This window comes from Medicago sativa, chromosome 2 (assembly GCF_051527215.1).
Source record: "Medicago sativa cultivar Bolivia chromosome 2, Bolivia_mono, whole genome shotgun sequence".
Lineage (NCBI taxonomy): Eukaryota > Viridiplantae > Streptophyta > Magnoliopsida > Fabales > Fabaceae > Medicago > Medicago sativa.
In genome coordinates this window covers 17,412,149-17,438,671 of record NC_140750.1, presented here as the reverse complement: position 1 = coordinate 17,438,671, position 26,523 = coordinate 17,412,149, and the positions used below count along the sequence as shown (strand labels likewise).

Here is a 26,523-nt window from a genome sequence, read left to right as displayed (position 1 = left end):
CTAATTGAGATACTTACGTACCACCCATCAAGAAGTTTTCACGTTAGTAGTAAAAGCTAAGCTCACGACAATTGAACCAAATCTTCATTGAGCAAGAATATATGTTTTTGATACTAAATGGGAGAAATCCATAAATTGAAAGTTGAATTAGGAAAACATGTTAGTACCACTTGAAAGACATTTATTTAACAAATTAGTAAACACCCACAATTAACATATATCGGCATAACTTGACCCAAAAAAAAAACAAATATAGACATAATTGATTTTTTGTGTAAATGTTGATATAAAAACATTTAATTTAGAATAATCATCATGGACAATTTTAAATATTTATTTGAATATTTTGTTTTATAAAAATGAAATATCATAGCATGAAATGAGGTAGGAAATGAGAGACCGTCATGTGTACTTTATATGTAATGTAAGACAAATGTTTATTATAAAGATAAAGATAAAAATATAAAGATTTGTAGTGTGATTGAGAATGTGCTTATATTGTCGATATATGTTGATTTAGTTGATAATAAATTGACTCCAGCCCCCATTAAAGTGTGAGTACAATCCTCAATACCAGTGTTAGGACATCCTCGATGGATAATACATTGTAATCTCTTTTTGATTCCTGAGGTTTTCTCTTTGGACTCAACTCACCTAAATAAAGAGAGATATTGACCAAAAAAAAAATCTCACCTAAATAAAATTATTAAAAAAAAAACGAATATGTTTTTTTAGGGGAAAAGATAGTATATTTATATGAGTAAAAAAAGGAACATACTTGTATGGTGCGCTTTTTTCTTGTGCTATTTTTTATTGTTATAAAAACATTAAAATATATTAATTTCCAACTTTTATTCTGATGATATAATTCAATGCAAGGTTTTTCCTAAATAATTCCTTTCCATTTGGAAAATACGTACACTTGATTTTATCAATGTCTATGATTGGCAAAAAAACTGTGAAGACCAAATGTTGATTGCAATTAAATTGAAGAAATCAAATAAGAAAAGGGGGACAATAACCTTTACCGGTTTTCATGGAAAATAATTTCATTTCTTTTGCATAATGAGGAATGTTAGTAACACACATTTTAATATATATTTTTTAACACACTCTTTTGATTGGTTAAAACTCACTTGAGTTCCACCAAATTTATATGGGTCTCACATGATTGGGTGGAACCCGTGCGAATTGCAACCAATAAAAAAGGTATGTTGAAATGTGTGTGTTGTTATCATTTCTCTTTTTATAATACTACCTTTATAGAGGTTTTGAAAGCTCACTTCATTCATTTTATAGATAGTATACGATTTTTTTCTTAAATGATCAAGTTTATCAAAGCCTCATTCTTTAAAAAAAAAAAGTTTATCAAAGCCTCCAAATAGATTGTACTACCTCTTTAAGATCGAAAATAATGTTGTGATGAAAAAACTAATCCGAACAAAATAAAAGTATTATACATATAAATGACATAATAAGAAACACCAAATCAATATCTGAACTGAAATATCTGAAGGTACACTATTCACTCCGCATAATTTTATTTTTGTGTTAAACTAAAATTTTTGTTTGTAGTCATGTTTCGTTGTTTGATAATCCAAGATTTGTAGCGCAACACCAAAATCCTTCTCAAATTTATAGATCATATTTCTTCATACAATAGCATGAATTTTGTTACCCTGAAAATGCAAATAGTTAATTAGAAGAAGAAAAAAAAAAGGAACTGGATAAAAAAAATGAAGGAAAACTAAATACAGAATTTTCACACCTACATGCTATAACAAAAAGCACATAAATACAACCACAATGAAAAAAAATCATAAAAAGTATACTCGAAACCTAAATTATGGACACAAAATGTCTTTTATTTTATGAGAGGAAGATGGTAGATGAAGATAAAGAAAAACAAATTGTCTATATATAGGAAAAAAATCATGTCTAGATCAATTTTGATTGGCTTATAAAATATAAATGAGTCATGATCTATTTTGATTGGTTAAGAAAAAAAATTATGAGTCATGATATGAAGATAATGAAAAACAAATTGTCTATATCACTACTAGAAAAACGCAAATTAGAGAGGGATTTTAGGGAGGGACAAAATTCCGCAACTAATTGTGACGGATTTAGAGACGGATTTCGGTATTAAACACAAAATTTGAATTGCCAATGATTAGTGAGGGAATGGTATAAACACCCCTCACAAAATATTCCTCACAGAATATCCGTCCCTAAATCCCTCACCAAATTGATAAGTTTAACGTTTGTTACGGAATTTGACACGGAACAGATCCTTCTCTAACGATTCCCTCACTAAATCCATCACTAATGTCCACTACCTAGTTGGTGAGGAAATTAATCCCTCACTAACAATTAATGCTATTAATAAGAAACTGAATTATTCCCCCCAATTGTTTCACGTTTTGGTTTTCCCCCTTGTTATATTGAAACCTTCCCCCTCTTTTTTTTCACAAACCCTAAAATAAAATTTTTCCCCCAAATTTTGGCTCCAAAGTGCAGTCAGCGAACTCCAAAATGCACAAATCGAACTCCAAACAGCTTATGAACTCAAATTTTTCTCCCCAAATTTTTTCACGATCCTAAAACAGCCTATGAACTCCAGCACCAAAAATGCCGAAATCGAACTCCAAACAACTTCACTGAATCACCTTAAATCACTCCTAATTCCTCATACCCTCAAATCAAACCAAAATTTCACTGAATCTCTTTCAAATCTTCAAATCATACCAAAATCGAATCTCAAATCTTCACTGAAATCAAACCTCAGTACCAAAATCGAACCTCCTTCCTTCTTCCAGAATCGTTCCCTCAAATCTTTCCTTCTCTCAAAACTCACAGTAATCTCTCTCTCAATCTCATATTTTTTTATTTTTTTTATTTATTTTTTATTTTATTGTTATATGATTTGGGTTTTGTGGGGTTACAGTGAACTCAGTCACATTTCTGAATCTAAAATCGAAGTTGCTCTGAAACAGGTGAATCCAAACCGTTCCTTTTGTTTGTTAATAATTTTGATTTTCAATTTTGTATTTTGAATGATTGTTGTTGAAGACTAGGATTATTTAACTTTTGATTTTGTTGAAGATTGGTAGTATGAGACTTGTTTTAGATTAGATTTTTGAATGTCTTACACTGTTGGTTCTGTTCTCTGGTATTTGTCTACCATTCTAGTATTTTGTGCTCATTGACTTAACCCTTTATGGATTTGTACGTTGAAGAAGAAGCACTCTTTTGTGTATTAAGCTTTAACTGTGCAATTGGAACATGTGATTGTTCCTTTTAATTCTTATTTTTGTTTTCACTTGGTTTTGTACCTTTGTAAGTTTTAACAAGATTTCAATTGAATGAAGTAACCTTTTCTGGTGAATTATGAATCTAGTTTATGCTATTACTTTTTTGTTTCTTTTACGTGTTTTAATCGTATAATAGTATCCTTTTTAAAATAACTTTATTTGTTTTATACGTGGTTAAGTTGATGAGAAAGTTGCAGCTGATTATGCATCCGCTTATTAAGTTTGTTATTGTCGCAGTGTTTGTAAGTTTATCACAGTGGCTGGAATAGATGATACTAGAAATTTACATGTGCACAGTTGAGATTAATGTTGGTCTGTTATGTTTCCGTCTTGGAATGAGTTGTGGAAATTTTTCTTGTTTATACTTTCTTTTTACTTTTGTAAAGAAAGCTAATGCTTTTTCTGTTATAAAGATAGTAGTTGATATTATATGAATTTTCTGGATGGATTTTAGGGAAGGATAAAATTCTGTCACTACTAGAAAAGTGAAGTTGGATATCATTGTTGTTGAAGGCTGGTGAAGTTGCTCTGAAACAGGTAAATCCAATGAACAATGAGGTCTTTCATCCTCAAATCATTCATTTCAATCTCACTTTTAATTTCCCCTGTTAAATCATCCTTCATTTTCAAAAAGAGAAGCAAAATTCAACTACAAGACACTACCAAGTTCATAAATTTTTAATGCTTTACAAAAGATAAAGTTAAATTCAAGCTCTGTCTATAGCTTTAGAAGGCTGTTGTAGCAGTGCAGTTTCCCAACTTATTGATTGTGAGGGTACCCTTACTTATTTTTCAATTTTATATGAAACTTGTAGAGTTGAATCCACAAGATGGACAAAATTCCATTTCTTTTTTTGCTATGTTATGTTCCACTATTGAATAAGAAACCTTTGTCTCATGAAAGGGGATTGCAAGGTTTGAAACTTTATTCTTCTAATATTCTGCAGTGTTTTAGAAATAAGTGGTTTTTGTCCTTGAGAATTATGGGACTTTGTTGCATATATAGTCATGATGTCTTATAACGTGTCTCATTTTTCACTCATAATTAGATAGAATGTCTTTTACAAACGATAACACAATTGGTTACTTTCATAGTTCATGTGATGACAGGCTGTTGTCACAAAGTATAACAAAAAAGAGAGTATTGTTTCCCAATTTTTCTCTAAATTTTTCCTTCCTATCTTCAAAGCACTCTCATTTTCTACCTCCAAACTCAAAAAAGACATGTAGCTACCACCGTAACCGATTGCTACTTTCTAGAGTTCACCGTGTGCCAACATTCCTATGTGTCATTACATGCCATTTTCACAATGGCACATTTGTACCGTGTCATCTCTGTCCTTAAGCCACACTTGTTGCACGTGTCCATCATGGTTTTTAGCACTTACTAATTTTTCATAAACTAGTTCCAACTAGACTTTTCTAATGAAACTTATTGTGTTTATGGCCATGCATTAGTTTACTACTTTCCATGAACATTTTGCATTCTATAAATAAAATCATATATGAAACTTTGTTTTTCTCTATCTTGTGAACAATAGTTAAGACTACTAGTACAAAAAGAACAAAAAGCTGTTAGGTTTTGCAATTTTTGAGCTTTTCGTGTCTTCTGAAAATAATTAACAAAGGCTGAAATATTAATTGACAAAGGCTTTTCGTCTCTCCAGTATCATATACTTTTCAAGTAGTATCATTTACTTTTCATTACTCTGACCCTATGCTCTGAAAACATATTGATTGATTAAAAGATAGTGAAAACATATTGGCCATTTTGAATTGATTGAATTTGATGTAGACACACGTTGTATGTTTGTGCGTTTATATATGCTAAATGTGCCGTAGCTGCAAAATGTAATGATGTTGTCGTTGGTTATTTGGTGTGTGAGCAGCACCTGGTGTTTGTTTTTGCTGCTACAGGGGCTGCTGTTTTTTCTGTTGGGGTAGGGGATTATTCTCGAACATTTTGTGATTGTTTTTTTGGATTGTTCAGCTATAGTTGTGAAGGATGCATTTGTGTTTGATATATATGTTTATTTTAGATTTTTTTTTCTTTCTATTGTGAATGATACATCTGTTATGGGGTAATTTAGTTTTCTATCGCTTGATGTTAAAATTTTAAGCGATATATGACCCCACGAATAATACTTTATTGTGTCGATAATGCATCAGCAATGGAAGTACCTGAAAATAGGAAGTGGATGTATAAAAGAGTTGATTGTTACAAGAACATTACTGCAGAATTTACCGACATGATAAGACGCTTTTCTTACAAATAACAATTGAACTTTCTGACATCTGCGTTATATATTTTTTAGATGTGTCCAGATTTTAATGTGTTAATCAAATATATGTTTTTTTATATGTATATATAGATGGCAGGAAATGAAACTCCAGCGGGTGGAGGAAGAGGTACTGGTAGAGGTATCAATAGAGGTAGGAGAGTTAGGGGTACCACACTTTCATCTGGGAGAGGTATGGCTGCCACTGCCCCATCACACTCTATTGACTAAATTGATGGAAATGGTTTCTCAAGGTCATCTACATCCACCTCCACTTGCATCTACTTGATATATAGATATATAATATATGGTTATTTTGATAGTTTAGTTGCAAACTTAGTTAATGTGCTACTTCTAGTACCATTAAAAATGTTTAAGTGTTTCTTATGAAACTTATTTTGAGAGTTTCCTTATGACTCTATGTATTTTGAGAGTTGAACAATGGTTGTCAACTTATTGAGAGTTTCCTTATGACTTTTATGGTGATGAATGTATGTGATGGGTATGAAGACAATTTATCAAGTGTTATTAATTGTATATTTATAATTTCCAACAAGTTCAATATGGTTTAATATAGTAAATGCATTTACAATATTAATATAATTGAACATTAAATCGTTTGAATTAGTGAGGGAAATAAATTTGTCATTAAACAAAAGATTGTTGTTTGTGAGGGAATTCAGTTTCATCACAATTAGTGATGAAATTTGCCTTCACAATTTGTAAGGGAAAACCAATCCGTCATTAATTAGTGATGGAAATATTGGTAAAAAAGTGATGGAATAGTCCCTCACTATTAGAGAGGGAACAAGAATCCCTCACTAATTACTGACGGATTTGTCCAAGTTTAAGCACATTTCTGGTTCATTTTTAGTGACGGATTTATTTGATTAGTGAGGGATTATATCCGTGTCAATTAGGGACGGAAACCAAAATCCCTCACAAATATTTAGCAAGGCCGATATTCTTAAGGGATTACCGGTCGTCACAAAATCCCTCACTAAATTCGTTTGTGAGGGATTTTTGGTAGCTTAGTGACGGATTTATACCCTCTCTAAAATTGATTTTTCTAGTAGTGATACAGAACAAAACATGAATGATTTTTCAGAAGCCTTCATGGTTAACTTCAAAAATGAAGAATACTTTTATGAAGAGCCAATAGATGAAGAATCTACATCTGAAAAACCAAAGATTCATAGTGGACCATGGTTCAATCTAGATGGCATACCCTCGGAGCAAAGGAGAAAGAATATAGGAAAAAAATCATGTCAAGATCAATTTTGATTGGCTCATAAAATATAAATGAGTCATGATCTATTTCGATTGGTTAAGAAAAAAAATTATGAGTCATGATCCATTCTAATTGGTTGATAAAAATATTAAATGCAATGGATACATAATACATAATTAAGTCAACTTTCTTGATCAAAGGTCTAATGCATTGCAAAAAAATTGTTTGAGGAGCATTAAATGGTAGAAGCAAAATGAGGCGCCACGTGTACTTATGCTCATAGAAGTATCCTTTTGTATTATATAAAGATACATAAAGTTTGGTTTAGTATCTATTCTTCATCCAATCATTCAATGTTATGTCATATTTTTATATAATATTAAACTAAATTTATATGTTAAACAATTTTGAAGAAGAAGAAGAAGAAAGGGTGATGGCTAGGTTGTTGTTTTCTTTGTTGTTAAGTGACCATTATTTTTTTTCCGCAAGTGACCATTATTTTTTTTAAGGTATTATTATTATTGTTATCATTTTGAGTAAATTATTATAATTATTATTAATCAAATGCATACAATCCTTTCAAATCTTAAAATCTCATGAAAATTTCATGAAGTCTGTTGAAATCTGTATTATAAATCCATTAAAATCATGTGTTCAAGATCTTGATTGTAAAAAGTCACTAAAAAAAGTCTTTTAAAATCCAACAAAACCAACATAATCTCACAAAATCTTTTAAAATCTTCAGAATTTTGTTTGCCAAAATAGTCTTTTAAAATCTCAATCCAATACACCCTCCTAAATTGAGTATTTATATGCAAAAATTGTTTATGTCCATGAATATCCATGTCCGTTTATAATAAATTAATAAAACTATTTTTTGAAGGGAATTAATAAAACTATTTAAATATCTTTTATTATATTAAATATTTAAAGAGGCTTGAGTTAAAAAAAACTTTGTAACGGTAGATAAAAACCTACTTTTAATAATTTGATTGTACTTGAATTATTATTGTTGTTGTTGTGGTGTTGTTGTTATTTTATGAATTTGAAACTATATATTATATGAGTCTCTGGGTCCATCTCGTGTTTTGATCAATTATTATGTGTTATATATTTTAACAGGATTTTTGTTTTAGGTGATATTTTAACTGGATTTGTTTAAAAGACAAATTGTGAATTTCACTTTTCAAATACTCGATATCTCTCTAAGTATCCAGTAAAACAAAATTTGAAGTCACAAAAAAAAATTACGATCAGCGTTAATGAGATCTTTATTTTTTCCATCCTGTCTTTTGAATCTTGCAGTGTCTCATTTTCCCAACTTTATAATTTTGCATTTGAATATATTAATTAAATTCTATTCTACATATTTTATTTATTGGGTTTGCTAGTTTACCCTTTCTTACTTTTTGGTGGGTATAACAATAACTACACACATTTATAGAGGTTAGTTCACGTAGGAGGAAACAAAGAATGAGACATGTTGACATGGGAGTCACACACTAGGAACAATGGTTATTGCAACGGTGTACATATGTTGTTAATTAAGACGAGTTAGAAAATTAGCGGTTCAAGTTAGATAATCTTATAGGAATTTGTAGGGGTGTACGTGGGTTGGTGAGTTGTAGGATTTTGTATGATGTTTCGATTTAAGTGAGGTAAAATAAGGCAAATTCTATGGTACATCCAAAGATTTAATTTTTCTGAATTTTTAGTACTCATAATAGAGAATTTTGATTATTTTTTACAATAAAATTTAAGAAAATTAGTATGATTTTTATAAACAATGAAATGATGTTTTTTTCTTATGAAATGACATTTTCTAAAATATAAATATCAACAAATAGCTTTTTATTCCATAAAAATAATAGTTAATTTAAAGATTTTTGAAGTAGGAGTACCGGTACACCTTAATTTGCAGGTGTACCGTAGAAGTTCCCGTAAAATAATGGTAAAATAACCATCCGTTACTCTATTGGGTTGGTTTAGACAAACTCATTAATTCTTGGTTTGGGTTTGGGTAGTGGGTTATTCAAATTATTTTTCTGTTTTTTTTTAATATTTAATGACGAGTCATCACATTTTTTCAACATAAAATAATAAATAATGATGATTAATTTACCAAAAAAAAAATTTAATGATGGTTAAATAATAAATGATAATATAAAATAATGAATTTCATCATAAAATATTTTCACAGAACTAAAGTTGCATGACATAAAATTGCATCAACATCAAAACAACAAAAGAAACACATCATCTGAATTTGTAACTCTAGCATGTTTTGCTTTGCAATATATAGAATGTCTATGGTCAATTTTAAAAATTAGACTTCATTTATGACCAAAATCTTTTGTATTCTTCTTCTTCTTCCCAATCAAAATAAAAATAAAAATGTTGGCATTATTGGATAAGTGGGTTTATTGGATTTGAGTCTGGTTTTACCCGAAATCCATTATTGGTTTTACCAAGTTCTCACGCGCCCTATAATTTTTCCTCAAAATACCCCTGGTTCGGATTTTAAAATCTGAGCTAGATTGTTAGGGGAATTCAAATTATATAATCTGAAACATCTCTTTCTCCTTCCCCCTACCCTCCTGCTTTCCTCTCCATCAGTTTGCACTACTGGTTTATCTTACGATTTTTATTAGACTAGCATTTGGTTTGATTTTTTTTAAGCTTAAACTTTATTTTATTGTAAATGTATTGATATAATAATAAAATGAGAATTTTTGTATCATTTTGTCATTTTAATTTTGTTTATTTTTGCATTTATTTTATGATTTTGGCAACAAAATAATATAAATAAACCAAAGTTTATTTAAAATTCTGGGCAAAGACAATTTTGGATTATATAATCAGAAAATTCCTGGCAATCTAGTTCGTATCATATAATCATAACCAAGGGTATTTTTGGAAAAAAATAGGGTGCGTGGGAAACATATAAGGTAGGAAAAGTAATGGATTTTTTATTTTTAAAATCATACTCACCCAATTATCCAACCCAACCCATTTTTGTTGGTGGATTTGACCTGGTTTTCCGGGTTGACCCAACCCATGTACACCCATAGGAAGGGAATTACTTTTCCCACCCAATGGGTTTCCTCGCGCGCCCTATTTTTTTCCAAAAATGCCCTTGAGTTTCCGGATTTTATAACCCGGAATGGTGTTTCCTTTTGTTAAAGGGTGAAAAAATGAGTAACGGATTTTTCCGGATTTTGTAATCCGGAAACTTTAAAAAATAGGGCGCGTTACATGATGTTTCCGGATTACATAATCCGGAAACCCCCTAAACACCCTTTTTCAAGGTAAAACAGTTCGGATTATATAATCCGAACTGTATCAGCACAAATTCTAAACATGTTTGTTACATGGATAGTCATTTTAGGGACAATATTAATCTTCTTAACTCTCATCCTTCTGTTTATGGGTCATTATTACATGTTCTTAGTCAAAAATCGGATTTTCGAGCTACTTGATCGGATTGCTCTGAAACTTCCCCAGAAAATCAGAAAAAATTCAAGGACCATGACTCCCTTAGAAGGAACTTCTTACGGGACTCCGCCCTTCAAAATCCAAAATTCCATCGTTTAGACCTATTTTTCATTTTTTTTAATTTTTCATATTCTCAGAAAAATTCGAAAAAATTTGCATTAGTTTTATTTGATTTTTAGAATTTTTTGGTGCTATTTTTATATTTTTATGATTTTATTTGATATGTTTTTAACATTTTTTACTTAGTTTTTTTGTTGTTTTTAAAAGCAAAACTCAAAACTGCTGAAATGTGAGGGAGTCTGATGGCTAATTATACATAAGAATTGTCCGGATTATAAAATCCGAAATAGTAAACATCAATCCGGATTTTAAAATCCGGAATGCACAAGGGAATTTTTGAAAATTTTACAGGGCGCGGGAGAAGGTCATAGGGTGGGAAAAGTAATCCCATAGGAATTAGGAACTCACCAATTTACACACACTTACTATTAGTGGGTCTAAATAAATATCAAAAAAGTCTTACGGTAGAGGGTGAAATTTGCGAATTTATTTATTATACCGACTAAAAACTGAGTGAGTATAAATTAGCAAACTCCATTTATGTTTGGAGGTTTCTTTTTAGCCCCCCATCTCTTCAGACCCCTCAAAATTACAAAACTGTCCTTAATAACATTTTCGGTAGAAATTTACCGGAGGTTGATTTTTTAAAATTTTAATTTTGTGCTTCCGATAGATAACTCCCGAAAGTGCTTTTTTAAAATTTTGATTTTGTTACTCTGGTAGATAACCACCAGAAGTGTATTTTTAAAATTCCGCTTTTGTTACTCTGGTAGATATATGAACACTTTCTAGACATTTATCCGAGGGATCTTGATGAGTTATACACAGGACCGCTCACATGCTACTCGGTACATGTTAAGACAGGGTCATGCTATACAACAATCTTAGAGGGTGGTGTTGGATCGTCTTGAGGTTGATGACATCAATTTCTATACATATGATAGTCATCGAGAGAGTCATCCGGTGGGGGATATCATTTGGTTTTCATGGTGGATAATGTGTGGCATGTCATGTTATTGTCCACACTTGCCGGAGCGCGTGCTGAGTCAATTTGTATATGTTCAGAGCATTCCTATACATCCTGCTATTGGCGCACCATACACATTGAATTATCTATCGGAGTAACAAAAACGGAATCTTAAAAATAAACTTCCGGTAGTTATCTACCGGAGTAACAAAATCGAAATTTTAAAACAGCACTTCTGGGAGTTATCTACTGGAAGAACAAAATCGAAATTTTTAAAAACGAACCTCCGGTATTTATCTTCCGGAAGTGTTAGGACAATTTTGTAATTTAAAAAGAAACCTCCTTGTACCCAAAATCTTCTTTTATAACAACTCCCATTTTCTCAACCGCTGGTAATATCTCCTAACGACACCAATAAAAGCATTGAAGGGCGTTGTCTGTAACGGGCCACCACCACCACTCAATGGCTTCTCTTGGTAACGTAAGCCATACATGTTTGCAGGTAACATTCTTCACCATCAAACTTGTCCGGAAGTTGTTTCAGTTCGATCAACCTTCTCAGTCATATTATATCAATTTATAATATAAAAATCTCCTATCATTACTTATGTTTTTTAATAACAAAAAGAACAAGAAAAATGGTGATTGCCTCTCTTTGTCTAGTAGTCAATTTATATAGTCTCCATCATATTTACTATTGTTAGTAGAAAGAGTTAAGGTCACCTCCTTTCAAGTAGGGTCAGTATAATAAAGATGAATCATCTCCTTTCAAATGGTGGTCCTCTCAAAAAAAATTGTTAGTACAAAGAGTGGCGGTCACCTACTTTCAAGTAGGGTTAAAATACTAGAGTTAAAAGTCTTCTTACAAAGGAGAATTTAGTAACATTTGGAATAAAAAAAAAAAAAAAAACTATTGTTACTTCTTGGTGGAAAATGTTGGTAACAATGTTATCTTATCTCCTAGTCAACATGTATGGCTTGTCTCCATCATTCTTCGTTTTCTCGTAGATGAACCAAACTTGTATACAAAACATAAATTGATAATTATTTTCTATTGTCACCCACAAACCATAAACACATCAACACAAACAAAATGGTTACATGTCCAAGAAGTAAAACCAGAAACATTCCACTATCACTACTAGTTTTCTGTTTCAATGTTTTTGTCATCTTATCACAAACTGTTGCAGATTCAACATCAAAAGAAACACAAGTAGGTTATGGCTACACAATCACAAGTGTAAAAAGTGATCCAACAGGAAAATCTTTGTCTGCTAGCCTAAAACTCATCAAATCCTCCTCGGTTTTCGGACCCGACATTCCACTTCTCAACCTCAGTGCCAGGTAACTAACTAACTAACAACCAATCAAAATTTATTGTTTTTTTGTTTTCCTTTTTATTTTACTAGATTGTTATATTGTTTCAAAAGCAATAAAATTATTAAACTTTTTTTGGTTCAAAATAAAACTAAAGTTTCAACTCTGGATTGCAGTTTTGAAACTAAGGATCAATTAAGAGTAAGAATCACTGATTCAAATAATCAAAGATGGGAAATTCCAGAAGAAGTGATTCCAAGAGACTCATCATCTTCATCTCTATCTCATCATTTTCGCCACCAAAATTCGCAAAACTCAAAATACATAATTACACATCCAAACTCAGACCTTATCTTCACACTCCACAACACAACTCCATTTGGTTTCACTATCACGCGTAAATCCAACAAAGATATACTCTTTAACACTTTACCAGAAGACCCTTTAAACCCTGAAACTTTTCTAGTCTTTAAGGAACAGTACTTGCAGCTTTCTTCCTCTCTGCCTTCAAAAAGAGCTTCTCTGTATGGTTTTGGAGAGCATACAAAGAGTTCATTCAAGTTGCAACCAAACCAAACTTTCACTCTTTGGAATGAAGATATTGGTAGTGCTAATGTTGATGTGAATCTTTATGGCTCTCATCCATTTTATTTGGATGTGAGAAAGGGTTCATCTGATGGAAGAGTGAAAAGTGGGACCACACATGGTGTTTTACTTCTTAATAGTAATGGAATGGATGTTGTTTATAGCGGTGATCGTCTTACTTATAAGGTGATTGGTGGTGTTTTTGATTTTTATTTTTTTGCTGGTTCATCTCCTGAATTGGTTTTGGATCAGTATACTCAGTTCATTGGTAGGCCTGCTCCTATGCCTTATTGGTCTTTTGGTAAGTCCAGCATGGATTGTTGAATTTTTCATTCCTTTTTATCCTTGTAGTTCTAGTTGTTTTACTTGTTGAAACTCAAGTGTTTATAGTAAGTTATAAGGTGTACAATTTTAATAGGCGGTCAGTCGTGGATCGGTACTTGAAAATCGTTTGAAACTTCAGCAGTGACTGATATTGGTTCTTGGGAGTAGAATTTCATATTCCTCCTTGTTGTAACGTCTGAGATAGCGACCTTATTGGTGTCAATTTGGAACAAACAAGATAAGATAGATATGTGTGGCTCAAAACTAGATTCATATTTTTGTCAAACTGACACAGTCACACAGATAAGGTCACTCGCTCAGTCGTGGGGATGATGAGTCCCGTCAGTCGATGTCGTTGGTGAGTTGAACAAATTTTCAGGTTCCGGTCCACAGTCGACCTTCTATGAAGGTGTCCTACTGAATTTTTTTCTTCTTCTAGTATTTATATATGACAATAACATGGTTTTGAATTGCGGCTGTAGAAGTTTTAGAATCCCCTACGTTGTGGCCGTAACCGTTGTTGCAAACCACAATTTCTAAATATAAAGACAATGCTATGAAATTTGAAAGAATGTGTTTATAGGTGTTGAAAACTCAAGTATGAAGGACATAGATGATACAAAAAATTAAACCATATAAAGGTCTATAGTCATTGAATTGTACTATATGAAATTTCTATGCATTAATCCAGGCATTCAAATCTAACACCAATCTATTGCAATTGTCTTTCTATTGTATTCATCTGATTCATTATATCAAATTTCAATGGTGATTGACAAATATTGTACCTCTTTGTGAAGGTTTTCATCAGTGTCGATACGGCTACAAGAATGTAAGTGATGTCCAAGGCGTGGTAACCAACTATGCAAAAGCTGGTATACCCCTTGAAGTTATGTGGACAGATATTGATTACATGGATGCATATAAAGATTTCACACTAGATCCTGTTAATTTTCCACAAGATAAGATGATAAGTTTTGTTGATACCCTTCACAAAAATGGTCAGAAATATGTGCTTATCTTGGATCCAGGTACCTAATTCTAACACCATAAAATATCTTTCAAACTAAACATACTATACTCAAGTGCTGTCAAATAGAAGTAATAGCCGAGCTAGAGGATTTTGATGATTCCGCAACACTATCTTAGTTTCACTATTAGTGCAATCCTAGTCCGGCTATTTGCCTGCAATACTATCTTCTGTTTCACATAACAGATTTTTGGCGTTCTACTATTTTCAGTAATACGTCATTGATAACGCTGCTCTCCTCTTAATGTTTCAAGCATCTTTCCGTATGTGATATGTCATTGATTTGAGGCAAATTTTGTACACAGGTATCAGTATAAATACTACATATGCAACCTATGTTAGAGGTTTGCAAGCTGATGTATATATAAAGAGAAATGGAGTCAACTATCAAGGTGAAGTTTGGCCTGGACAAGTTTACTATCCTGATTTTCTTAACCCTCATAGTCAAGAATTTTGGGCTGAAGAAATCAAATTATTTAAGGACATTCTCCCTTTTGATGGTCTTTGGCTTGACATGAATGAGTTGTCTAATTTCATAACTTCGCCTAACACACCATATTCTAATCTTGACAACCCTCCTTACAAAATTAACAGCTCTGGCATTCAACGACCAATTAACGAGAAAACTGTTCCGGCAACATCTTTACATTATGGTAATATCACTGAGTATGATTCTCACAATTTGTATGGACTTTTAGAATGCAAAGCAACTAATAAGGCTTTGGTGGATATAACCGGTAAAAGGCCATTCATTTTGAGTAGATCAACTTTTGTTAGCTCTGGCAAGTATACAGCTCATTGGACAGGAGATAATGCTGCTACATGGAATGATTTAGCTTACTCAATCCCATCAATATTGAACTTTGGAATCTTTGGAGTTCCTATGGTTGGAGCGGATATATGCGGCTTCTCAGCAGACACTACTGAAGAACTTTGTCGGCGCTGGATTCAGGTAACAAACACTGATCCTCAAAATCAGATAGCATCCACAATTTTTTCACTACACTAAATTTATAAAATTTACATATGAATAGAGCTGTGATTTTTCGCTACGGGTAAAGAAAGGTTTTAAATTGCAGACACGCTGCGATTCTTATATTTCAGAGAATCGTGGTGATAAAGCCGCAATTGCAGTCGTATAAACATAAAAAATCTTAATGTAGCTTTCCACATTGTGCTGTACACCTTTCTTTAAAGGACTAAACTTCGATACAATGTGTGTAGTACTCTTCTTACTTTTTCTCACAAAAAAGACAGTTTTTCACATCCGTTCAAAATTGTTTTTTTTTGAACAAAATCCGTTCAAAATTGTTGATGACAGTTACACTAAGTTGAGAACTGATAGGATACTTAGAATAACGAGTATTAATATGGTGAATAAGTTAGTTCTAGAAGTTATTATGACTCACCTTAATCTAGAAGGATCCAGAAGGTATATTGTTAGGGGATAATATTGAGTATGTTAGGGTGCACTTGTCTTATTATGAGTATGCACAAGTCTATATAAGCATTGTATGCCTTATTATGAGAATCAATGAAAAATATAATGAATTTCCTTTTTTTTATCTCTAGTTTTCTCTCTTAATTTCTGGAGTGTGATCCCTACTCGAATTGGGTCGTATCATTTGGTGCTTTCATTTCGATCTCATTCCCGCTAATGGAGTTTTCTATCTTTGATGGAGAGGACGATGCATATTGGTGGATCCTTTGTACTGAAAAATATTTCAGGGCACAAGGAACATCAGAGGTAGTGAAGATGTTAGTGGCAGCGTTGGCCATGCGAGGTCGTGCTCTCAAGTGGTGGTTATGGTGGTCTCACCATCACCCAGAGACAACTTGGGACTTGTTTACCACCTCACTGTTGTGGCGGTTCAAACCTGAATGGAGGCATATTTTGCCAATTTTACATGAGGAAACCGAGCCATGTGAGCAATCAGATACGGAAGAGACGCATATTCACACCACCGCAAAAGTCAACAAATCTCCAATTCCAGCAATTTCGACACTGACCACTCCATCTCATAAGTTGTCGAAATCAAATCTTCTTGCAACAAATACCTCACCCACAACCGATAACTTTACATTACCTCCTCTTTTACATGCCTTTCCACATGTAGACAGAAATAACTCTCCGGCGCCGGTGCCGCCGTCGAAACCACCGGATCCACCACCGCGAGGACTGGATTTTCTCATAACTCATCCACCAACATCGCAAGTCTATGTTCTACCTCCGGTGTCGTCCCTACCACCAAAACCACCGGATCCGCTCATAGCTCCGTCGCCACTATCGACCAACCCGTTTAGGAGGCTACCGGCGACATCACCAGATCGTCCTGTAGCTCTGTCTTTAGATCTATCGCTGTCCTTGTCGAAGCCATCAGATTTGAAATCTTTCCCGTACTTTGTTGTACCTCCACCTTCGGCTCCGCCGTGGTTGTCAAATCCACCGTCCAACATCTCACCATCGCCAATCTCTGCTCTACTTCCGCCGTCCCTGCCACCTAAGCCGCCGGATTGGACCAGTCCTGTTTTTGCAAAACAGTCACCGTCGATTGCTCTAATTAGGGTAACAATGGCAAAATGGTTTAGTACAGGTCTGCATATCGATGAAGTGATCTCAACTCTCGCAATTGTCATGGTTTCTCACTCTCTACATCATCAATTCAATCGTGTAGTTGTTCTACGTGTGAATCCTCCACCGCCACCTGAGCCACCGGATCGGCGGTGCTGCGTCATGGTTGATCCAATGATTTTAGTTCCTATGGTTGCAATGAAAGTGTTTGATTATTCAGAATTTTTCACTTCTATGCTTAATGGTTTTGCTGAAATTGAAAATCATGTCATGGGACACCAATGGAAGTGCGGGGTAGCTCGAGACTCACACCGTTGGGTTTGTCAAATCAAATTTTCTGCACAATTTGATTGTCTAAACTCTGCCCACCAAGTGTTTGCTGAAATGGTTGAACAAGGTATTCCCTCTTCGACTTACTTAATTCATGGATTTGGTGCTAGAGGTTATAGCTGTAAAAAGAAGCAAATTCATGTAGATCTTTCATGCCTTTCAATTTCGTTGATCCAACTTATGCAGATGAATAAGAATGTGAGTTTTCCAAATACTATCACTTCCATGTTTCATGAGAATTCAAAACATAATCATCTAAGTAAGTCATTGAAGTTCTTTAATAAAACTTTAGAAAGGGTGCATATCATGTTCAACTTCGTTTCCGGAGCTGAAGCATATTGCCTTACACTTACACCTACTAATGCTATGATACAACATATTATTATGCTTATGAGAAAAATCTCAACAAACAATTTTGTCCCTCATAATGCAATCATGGATAATTTGGTCACAATACTTGAATTGAAGAAGAAAGGTGAGCTAATTGATATATTGACCAAGTTTTATGTGACATTGATTGGTATTCATTATATTGTACTGGTTGTAGCTGAGTACAAATATGAAGTAAGTGAGGAGGGGAATCACATTTTCGGCCAACTGACTCATTTTGGGTTGATTTCAACTGTCCCTTCATATAATTTGATGTTTAATTGTTTCTCTAGTGCTGAATCATGAGAGAATTGGGAATGTTGGAATATCTTTTACAATCTTGAGGACAAGCTTGGTCTTCATGGGGTAGATAGTGATAAAATGTGCTCACTGATTAATTTGTATGGGAGGGTCTTGTGTGTTCCCTCTTATGGTGCTTGGTTTCATTTTACTATGGTCATTAAAAATTGCCACTTCAAGGGTACACTGGCAATTGTGTTTTCAAATGTTGAAGAGTTGAGTATTGCATATAAAGAACCTTATTCTCCTTCCTCGTGTGATGGAATGAGTCCTGCCATCAGTTTGGTTATGTCTAAAGTGTCACATAAATCATTCTCTTGCAATATGAGTCACTGTTGGGCACCTTTGCAAACTTTAATGCATTTGAACTTGGGTAAACACATATTGTTTCATGAAGTTTTTGCTCTCCTTGTTGGTTTGGATTCAGAAGCTTCAAATGAGCACTCTCAAAGGGAGCATGTCATGGGTCTACAATTAGCTACACATGAACTCTGTCTTCAGCTCATTTTTCGTGTCATTGTTGGAACTTCTGTGAGGGAAGGAACTTATGAGTATGGCCAAACATTCATTGGCTCTGTGTATAACTTTGAATTGGTTAAGGCTAAATATTCTGTCAAGTGTGTAATTGTTGCAAATTATAAGGTTCCAATTAGCATGAACTCAACTAGTGACATTAAGGAAAATGGGATTTGTGCATCCACTCAAGGTGTTGTGGCAGAATTTCATTCTTATGCAATAACAACTCTTGCTACTTTTCTTCATGTAGTCACTAATGTTGTTATGAGAAGTGGAATTTCTAAATATTGTGTTGGTGCATCAGCTCTCAGTGAGTTAGCATACAATGTAGTTGGCATTAGATTGAATGTTACTAATGGTTATGATATAGCACTACATGGAGCTGCTTCACTTTTTGCAATTCATCATGGTTTTATCAAGCATTTTGTCTTAATTGATGCTGTCAAGGATGAACTTTTTGGGCGGATGTGTGACCTTCAAGGAATAGCAGTAGTCTACAACCAAGAGGCCGATGGCTCCTTGCGCTTCATTTGTGAACAATGGGATCCTGGTGGCTATTTGGATTTGAATATGTCTACAATAGTGAGGTTCTCTCAGCTCAGGCAGTGGGATCCAGGGAAGTTTATGGTAGAAGCAGGATTCTACAACCTTGAGGACAAGGTTGATCTTGAAGGGGTTGGTAATGATAGGATACTTAGAATAACGAGTATTAATATGGTGAATAAGTTAGTTCTAGAAGTTATTATGACTCACCTTAATCTAGAAGGATCCAGAAGGTATATTGTTAGGGGATAATATTGAGTATGTTAGGGTGCACTTGTCTTATTATGAGTATGCACAAGTCTATATAAGCATTGTATGCCTTATTATGAGAATCAATGAAAAATATAATGAATTTCCTTTCTTTTATCTCTAGTTTTCTCTCTTAATTTCTGGAGTGTGATCCCTACTCGAATTGGGTCGTATCAAGAACAGTACGAACAGTTTCTATAGAACAATACCTAAGTTTATCGTTTTTTTCTAAAACCCTGATGGAAAATATTTTCATCATTACATGCATATCTAATACTTTTTTATTTTGCTGAATGTAGTTAGGGGCCTTTTACCCCTTTGCAAGAGATCATTCAGATAAAAATTCCATCAGGCAAGAGCTTTACCTTTGGGATTCAGTTGCAGCATCAGCTCGAAAAGTGCTCGCCCTTCGTTACCGCCTTCTTCCATATTTCTACACACTAATGTACGAATCAAACAAAAAAGGGGCACCAATTGCGCGGCCACTTTTCTTTTCATTCCCCGAGGATATCACAACATACGAAATAAACTCACAGTTTCTATTAGGCAAAGGTGTTCTAGTCTCACCTGTGCTACAATCCGGTGCAGTAACTGTCAATGCATACTTTCCTAGAGGAAATTGGTTTGATCTCTTTAATCCTTCAAATTCAGTGAATGCAAAATCAGGCAAATATGTCACACTTGATGCACCATCTGATCACATAAATGTGCATGTTGGTGAAGGTAACATTTTGGCCTTACAAGGTGAAGCAATGACAACCAAAGCAGCTCGGAACACCTCATTCGAACTATTGGTTGTTTTTAGTGGAATTGGAAATAGTTATGGACAAGTTTATTTGGATGATGGTGAGGCTCTCGATCTAGAAGGAGAGAAAAAGCAATGGACACTTGTGAGATTTTATGGTGCACTGTATAATGATAGTGTTTCTGTTACTTCTAATGTTACTAATGGAAAATTTGCTTTGGACCAAAAATGGATCATAGAAAAGGTTACATTCTTGGGAATACCTAATTATGGGTTAAATGGAAATGATTTGGCTGAGAGTGAGTTGAATGTTGTGAGCGGAATGAGTTCAATGAGGAAAAGAGTTTTGATCACAAAATTTGATAGGTCTTCTAAGTTTGTTACTGTGGAAGTTTCAAATTTAAAACAGCTTATAGGAGAGCAGTTTGAACTGAAGACTAAAATAAGGTAGAAGGGAACTTTGAGAGTGAAATTTCCTCAAAGAATATGTGCTTTCTTAGTAGTTTTATTTCTTTGAAGAGTCCCTTGTTTCACCTTAGTTAAGGTTACTACAAGGGATCAGAAATAAATATTATCTAGTATAGTGTCAAAAGGGCTATGAAGCTCAAGTATAGTTATATATTTGTCTATCAAATTTATATTATCTCAAGTGCTTCTTTCGGATTAAGTACAAATGGGACAATTCAACCAGATTTGATGAATGTATGAAAGTACAAATGTCACTCCCCACTTGGACAATTCAAAAGCGTGTCTATCAAATTTATATTATCTCAAGTACCTTAAAAATTCAAATTAATTATCTACACATTCCAAGTAACTAGAAAGTGTGTTAGTAAAGCGTAATCTCATGGATAAGAAGATGGACCACAAATTAATTTTGTTTAAAAGTGAAAGATATTGTAATTTCTCCTATAAAAAGAAATAGTAGCGTGACATGTGGGCCACCAGAGCTTTAAAGGGGCTCCGCCACAGTGCACCACCAATGCCAAACCTTCAATCCCCTTCCTATGCGAAAAGTGCAATATGTTTGAATGCAAGCATAAAAACCTTGTTCGTCACTAATACGACATTCTAAGCCCTAATCACTCGTCCTAACCTCTTCTATGTTGCACCGTGAATTCAAGACATTTTTGAACTATCTTATCCACCGAGTCATTCAAGAACCGTTGCTCCCACAGTGTCAGAACAACAAGATCCGTGTACATCTCCAATGTGTGCTTCAACCAATTCAAATATTGCAAACACGTTAGGTTCTTCAACCCTGGGAATCCAATCAAACGATCCTTTATGAACTCACGGAGACAAGTCGTTATGGTATTTGTGCGATTGAGCTGGAAAATGTGGCAGTGATCACCAACACATAACTTCAACGTGTTTACCTTGGGATCGATGGAAAAGTTGACTATGAAGGTAGACTTGGGGTATACATCGCTACGAAGGAGGAGCGTTGTTTCGATCTAATTTTCACAGAAGGAGGCGGCAGAAGTATCTGTGGTGATATTAGTGTCGTACAGGTTGACAATACAAATTATATGGTCGAAGTGGAGCTGACGGTCGACGACGAAGCCCACCATTTTACTTTTCTTTTTGAAAAACAACGTAGGGAGAAGAATGAGAACGAGGACACTTATGCATCTATTTATTATGGTCCTTTTGGTGATGAAACATAGCACATGATGTTAACATTCATTTATAATTTGTTTCTTTTCCCACTATAATCACTTCACACGCACCCTCTCAATTTTAAAAATAACTTCGTTCGGATTATATAATCCGAACACCTTTTTGGAGATTTTAGGATTATATAATTTGATCCTTGTTTAACCATATTTTCAATAAGCTTTTCAAATCAGAGGTGTGGATTATTGTTGCATGTCAGGGTTAAAAGCAAAACTCCGAGCAAACAGATTAAGGAAACCAAGGATAATGTTCCTTGGTCCAACCTATTTAATACTTTGAACATCTTCTAGTGAAGAAAAGGAAAACTCATGTAAACTCTTGCCTAGAAATGTCACTCCCCACTTGCTCAATGACTTCCAAATGGAAATAACTTGGCTCATAAAGCATCTATCTTCAAAGGCATTCCACCCTTCGGCCAAATAATGTGACCATGAAGATTATGCTTGTATGCATATAATTAGCTCAATATTCATCTTCCGGAATCATTACATAAATCTTGTCACCTTTGGCACAAGGTTGAGGTAAATGACTCTGTTTCAGGTCTTGATAAAACGTTTTAGTTAGACTTTGCTTCAAACTTTTCATTATATTTAGCTCGATATCTCACAAACGTTATTCAAGTCTTGATAAAGCGTTTTAGTTTGACAACGTTTCTTAATGATATGATCTTTTTCTTTCGGTTGTGATGGTGAAAGGAAGCATTGTTTGGTGGTGATTCGGGGTTGTGGATGCTTCGAGTGGAAGTAAGGTCATTTTTTTGCAAAGCAATTTCAACTTTCTTTTCAATTCTTGACTTACAAAATCAATATATATATATATATATATATATATATATAGAGAGAGAGAGAGAGAGAGAGAGAGAGAGAGAGAGAGAGAGAGAGAGAGAGAGAGAGAGAGAGAGAGAGAGAATTATGTGCAATTTTTATATTGATACTTTCAATGTAATTTTTTAAAGGAATTAATTTAAAATGTGGTTTTGCTGTAAAAAATTAACTATAATTAACCTCGGTCAAAATTGGTTCATAGAATGCAATCCGCGGTTTGTGCTGGATTGGGCTTTGGGGCCCAAACCTACCGATGTGTCCACCCCTACTTAACCTAACTTTAACCTATCATTAGTTAGACCCTTATAAAAGCGGCTGCACTCACTACTTTGACAAAAGTAGTGAGGACAAACGGCGCTTCTGCCACGGTCACTCTATCTATATCAGTATTTCTTGCATTAGCATAGAGTTAAAAAAATCACTCTTTCCCTATCTATTTATCACCTGTTCATATAAAGGATATATTCAATATATGTTGTTGAGTTATTAGGTTGATTATGATGATAATCTAGAGATCAAGAAATACATAAATTGCGAATTTATTCAACCCAGGTTGTTATCTCCTATATATACGTCAAATTTCATGTTATAAATTATTTCTTTCACTAATGTTTTTTTTATTTTTGAGTTTATTTTCTCGTATTGATCTTATGTTGTTTTTGTCTACTAGATCTATAAGCATCGAATCAAAACTTGATTAACGGAGTATCATCACAATTGTGATTGAATGGAAATCATCAATGATGTCTTATATTTCAACTTATTTGTTGTGGTATGTTTTATATTTTTTATGATAATTTTCAACAACTGTGATTTCTTTGATTAAATATGAGTAAAAATGTGCACATTAATGATGACATGATTTTTTTTTTGAGAGAATGATTTTTTTTTTAAAAGGTAATATTCATTACCTTTTTATACTTTATCAATATTTTATCAATATATTTTTATTATTTTACTAATACATTTCTAACCAAATATGGATTTAGATTGTTAGTCCGCGTACTACTTCTTCAAAGAAGCCTAGGCGCCCTAAAACACTTCCACTTGAATGGATTTGCATTTGGGATGTCCAAGAACATTCACGATGAATGGACTGACAATTTAGATGTTGAAGAATGGTCGCAACCTGACGATAGGATTGATAAGGTATGTAGTCAAACTTAAAATACACACTTTTAATCATATTTTTCATGTATTTGTTGAGATTCTGAAAATCACTAATTAATGAAAATAAAAGCATGCATTTAAATAAAGCTATTTATAGGTTCTAGCTAGCTAATTAGTTATGAGCAATGCTATATATCTAGAAAAAAAACATCAAGAATTCTTCAAGAATAAAGAGCAACCAATCACAATGCACTATTTGCCACAATTCAAGGTGTGGCTGAAAAATAGGAAGTGGACAAATAAATCATGCAATTAAAACTTGCCACATGTGTCTTGAAAAATTCTTGATGCTATTTTTCTAGATAAATAGCATTTTCCATTAGTTATTATACTCCATCCGATCCTATTTATAAGAGAAAGTTGGGTCAACAAAAATTGATGTATGTGGACTGAATTGTTAACTAGATACATCAACTTTTGTTGACCAAAATTTCTCTTATAAATACGACCGGAGGGAGTAGTAAATAAGAATTCTATTTACTTTTTTGTTAAAAAAAAAAAAGAATCCTATTTATTTTCCCTAAAAAAAAAATAATTCTATTTATCTGCTTGAATTATATCTAAAGGTCATCCGCAATAGAGTTTTACGTACAAAATAAATGTTTTGAGCGATGGGATGTACACCCTCCGGTCACTATTATAAGCAAAAATTAACATTTTAGGTTCATTCATTAAATGATGTATGCGGTCTTTATTATAGACTACATACATCATTTAATAATTGAACCTAGAATGTTAATTTTGCTTATAATAGTGACCGGAGGGTGTACAATAGTAACAAAATTTATCTTCCTTTTAAAAGGTTAAACAAATAAGTATTAAATAAAAGGTTTAGTTTTGATTTTAATTCCTATAAATATACCATTTTTTACTTTCAATCCCCATAAATTTTTTTAGTCCTTGCAAAAATATCATATTTTTAATTTTGGTCCTTGATTTTTGTTTTAGTCCCTGAAATATAGCTTCATATCAAATTTTGTTCTTGTAATATTCATTTTAGTCCTTGATTTTAAGGTGAGAAAATCCACCTTTAATTTATTTGAATTTGAGAAAATGGCATATGCAAATTAACTAACCTCAGACATTCAGACACTGGACACCAATTTGATATGAAGTGAAGTGGCGCTACATATGGCATCAAAGCTTCATTGACCATTCTTTGACATAGATTTATATCTTATCTTAATCTTATCTTATCTTAATTATATAAAAGGAAGAAAGTTATGCCATGAAACCCTAATAAAGTCCTACAATTTTACATTGTTTTGTTCATTGGCACCAAAACTCTAGCATCTCAAAATGATAAAATGATAATCTTATCCTTCTTTGTCCTTCAACAAAACGAACATGTCATGACACTTGATTTATTGCATGGGTTACACTTGTCTTGTTGCATGCATTCATCTTTACACTTGGCTTGTTGCATGTATTCCTCATGAACCAAATGGCATATGACTCATGAGGAATACATACAAACAAGTCAAGTGTCAAGAGGAATACATGCAACAAGCCAAGTGTTACCCATGAAATAAACCAAATGTCATGATTCATGAGGAATACATGCAACAAGCCAAGTATCAAGATGAATGCATGCAACAAGTCAATTGTTACCCATGCAATAAACCAAGTGTCATAACTAATGAGGAATACATGCAAGAAACCAAGTGTATGACTCATGTGGGAAATACATGCAACAAGTCAAGTGTCAAAAGGAATACATGCAGCAAGTCAAGTGTTACCAATGAAATAAACAAAGTGGCGTGACTCATGAGAAATACGTGCAACAAGCCAAGTGTGAATATATGCCTTGACAGGAATATTGTGTTTTGATGATCGACAAAAGAAGTCATAAAAAAAACAACAATACAAAAAGCCGAAAAGAAATTCAAATTATTAAGTCTCGAGTCTTGGATTTTTATTATTTGTATTAGGACTTTTTGTACCAGGTTAAAAAGCTCTCATGAAAATAAATCATACACTCACAATGATTTTTATTTAAATGTGATTTTACATAAAAAATACTTTTGCATGAAAAATCATAATTTATTATAAAAATTACATAATTATTTTTACCTAAAAAATATGTTTAGCATGCGTGGTCAATTGACTTTAGTTCAGGATTCGGAGAGGTTTGAAATTGGATGAGTTTTCTTGTTTCTGATTTTCGTGGGGTGAAGAAAAAAGGGGTTAAAATTGAAATTTTTTGTGATTTGTAAGGGTAAAGGTATAAATGTAGGGGTAACGAGTAAAATTTTCCATAGTTAAATGTTTTACCAATCTTATATGTATATGTATATGTAGAAATGAAATAGTTCATTTTGAGGCTTTTATTATGAGCCAAAAATTGAAATCTAAAGTGAGGGCTTGAGTCGCCTTACAAGCCGAACATGTTGATGATTATGTAAGAAGTTTTAGAATCCGAGTAAAAGAAAATTAAAATGAAACAAATGAAGGAAATTAACATAAGGGAAATTAAAATTAAGACAAAAAATATGAAACAACACCTCAAAATAAAATGATACAAAAAAGCTTATCAAATCTGAATCGATGTCATTAATATGTAAACCAAGAATACCAAAATTGTAATATTATCTTTTGATAGAAATCATGTCCATGCAAGAGT

At 33.3% G+C, this 26,523-nt stretch overlaps 2 protein-coding genes and 1 long non-coding RNA gene across 3 annotated transcripts; all 3 read left to right on the top strand.

The window, feature by feature from the left end:
• Positions 1 to 2,411: 2,411 nt before the first annotated feature.
• On the top strand, positions 2,412 to 6,139 carry LOC146945092 (uncharacterized). The gene is made up of 4 exons (XR_015026223.1): positions 2,412 to 2,858; positions 2,948 to 2,996; positions 3,769 to 3,851; positions 5,687 to 6,139. It is a non-coding gene; the product is annotated as an uncharacterized LOC146945092 (long non-coding RNA).
• A 6,270-nt stretch (positions 6,140 to 12,409) lies between these two features.
• LOC146945090 (Glycosyl hydrolases family 31 protein) lies at positions 12,410 to 20,927 on the top strand. The gene is made up of 5 exons (XM_085743458.1): positions 12,410 to 12,690; positions 12,840 to 13,549; positions 14,373 to 14,603; positions 14,908 to 15,554; positions 19,781 to 20,927. Exons 1-5 carry the CDS (start codon positions 12,440 to 12,442, stop codon positions 20,675 to 20,677), a joined length of 2,736 nt encoding a protein of 911 aa, XP_085599584.1. The 5' UTR covers positions 12,410 to 12,439; the 3' UTR covers positions 20,678 to 20,927.
• Positions 16,260 to 19,598, top strand: LOC146945091 (uncharacterized). The gene has a single exon (XM_085743459.1). It carries the CDS (start codon positions 16,260 to 16,262, stop codon positions 18,177 to 18,179), a length of 1,920 nt encoding a protein of 639 aa, XP_085599585.1. The 3' UTR covers positions 18,180 to 19,598.
• Positions 20,928 to 26,523: the final 5,596 nt, after the last annotated feature.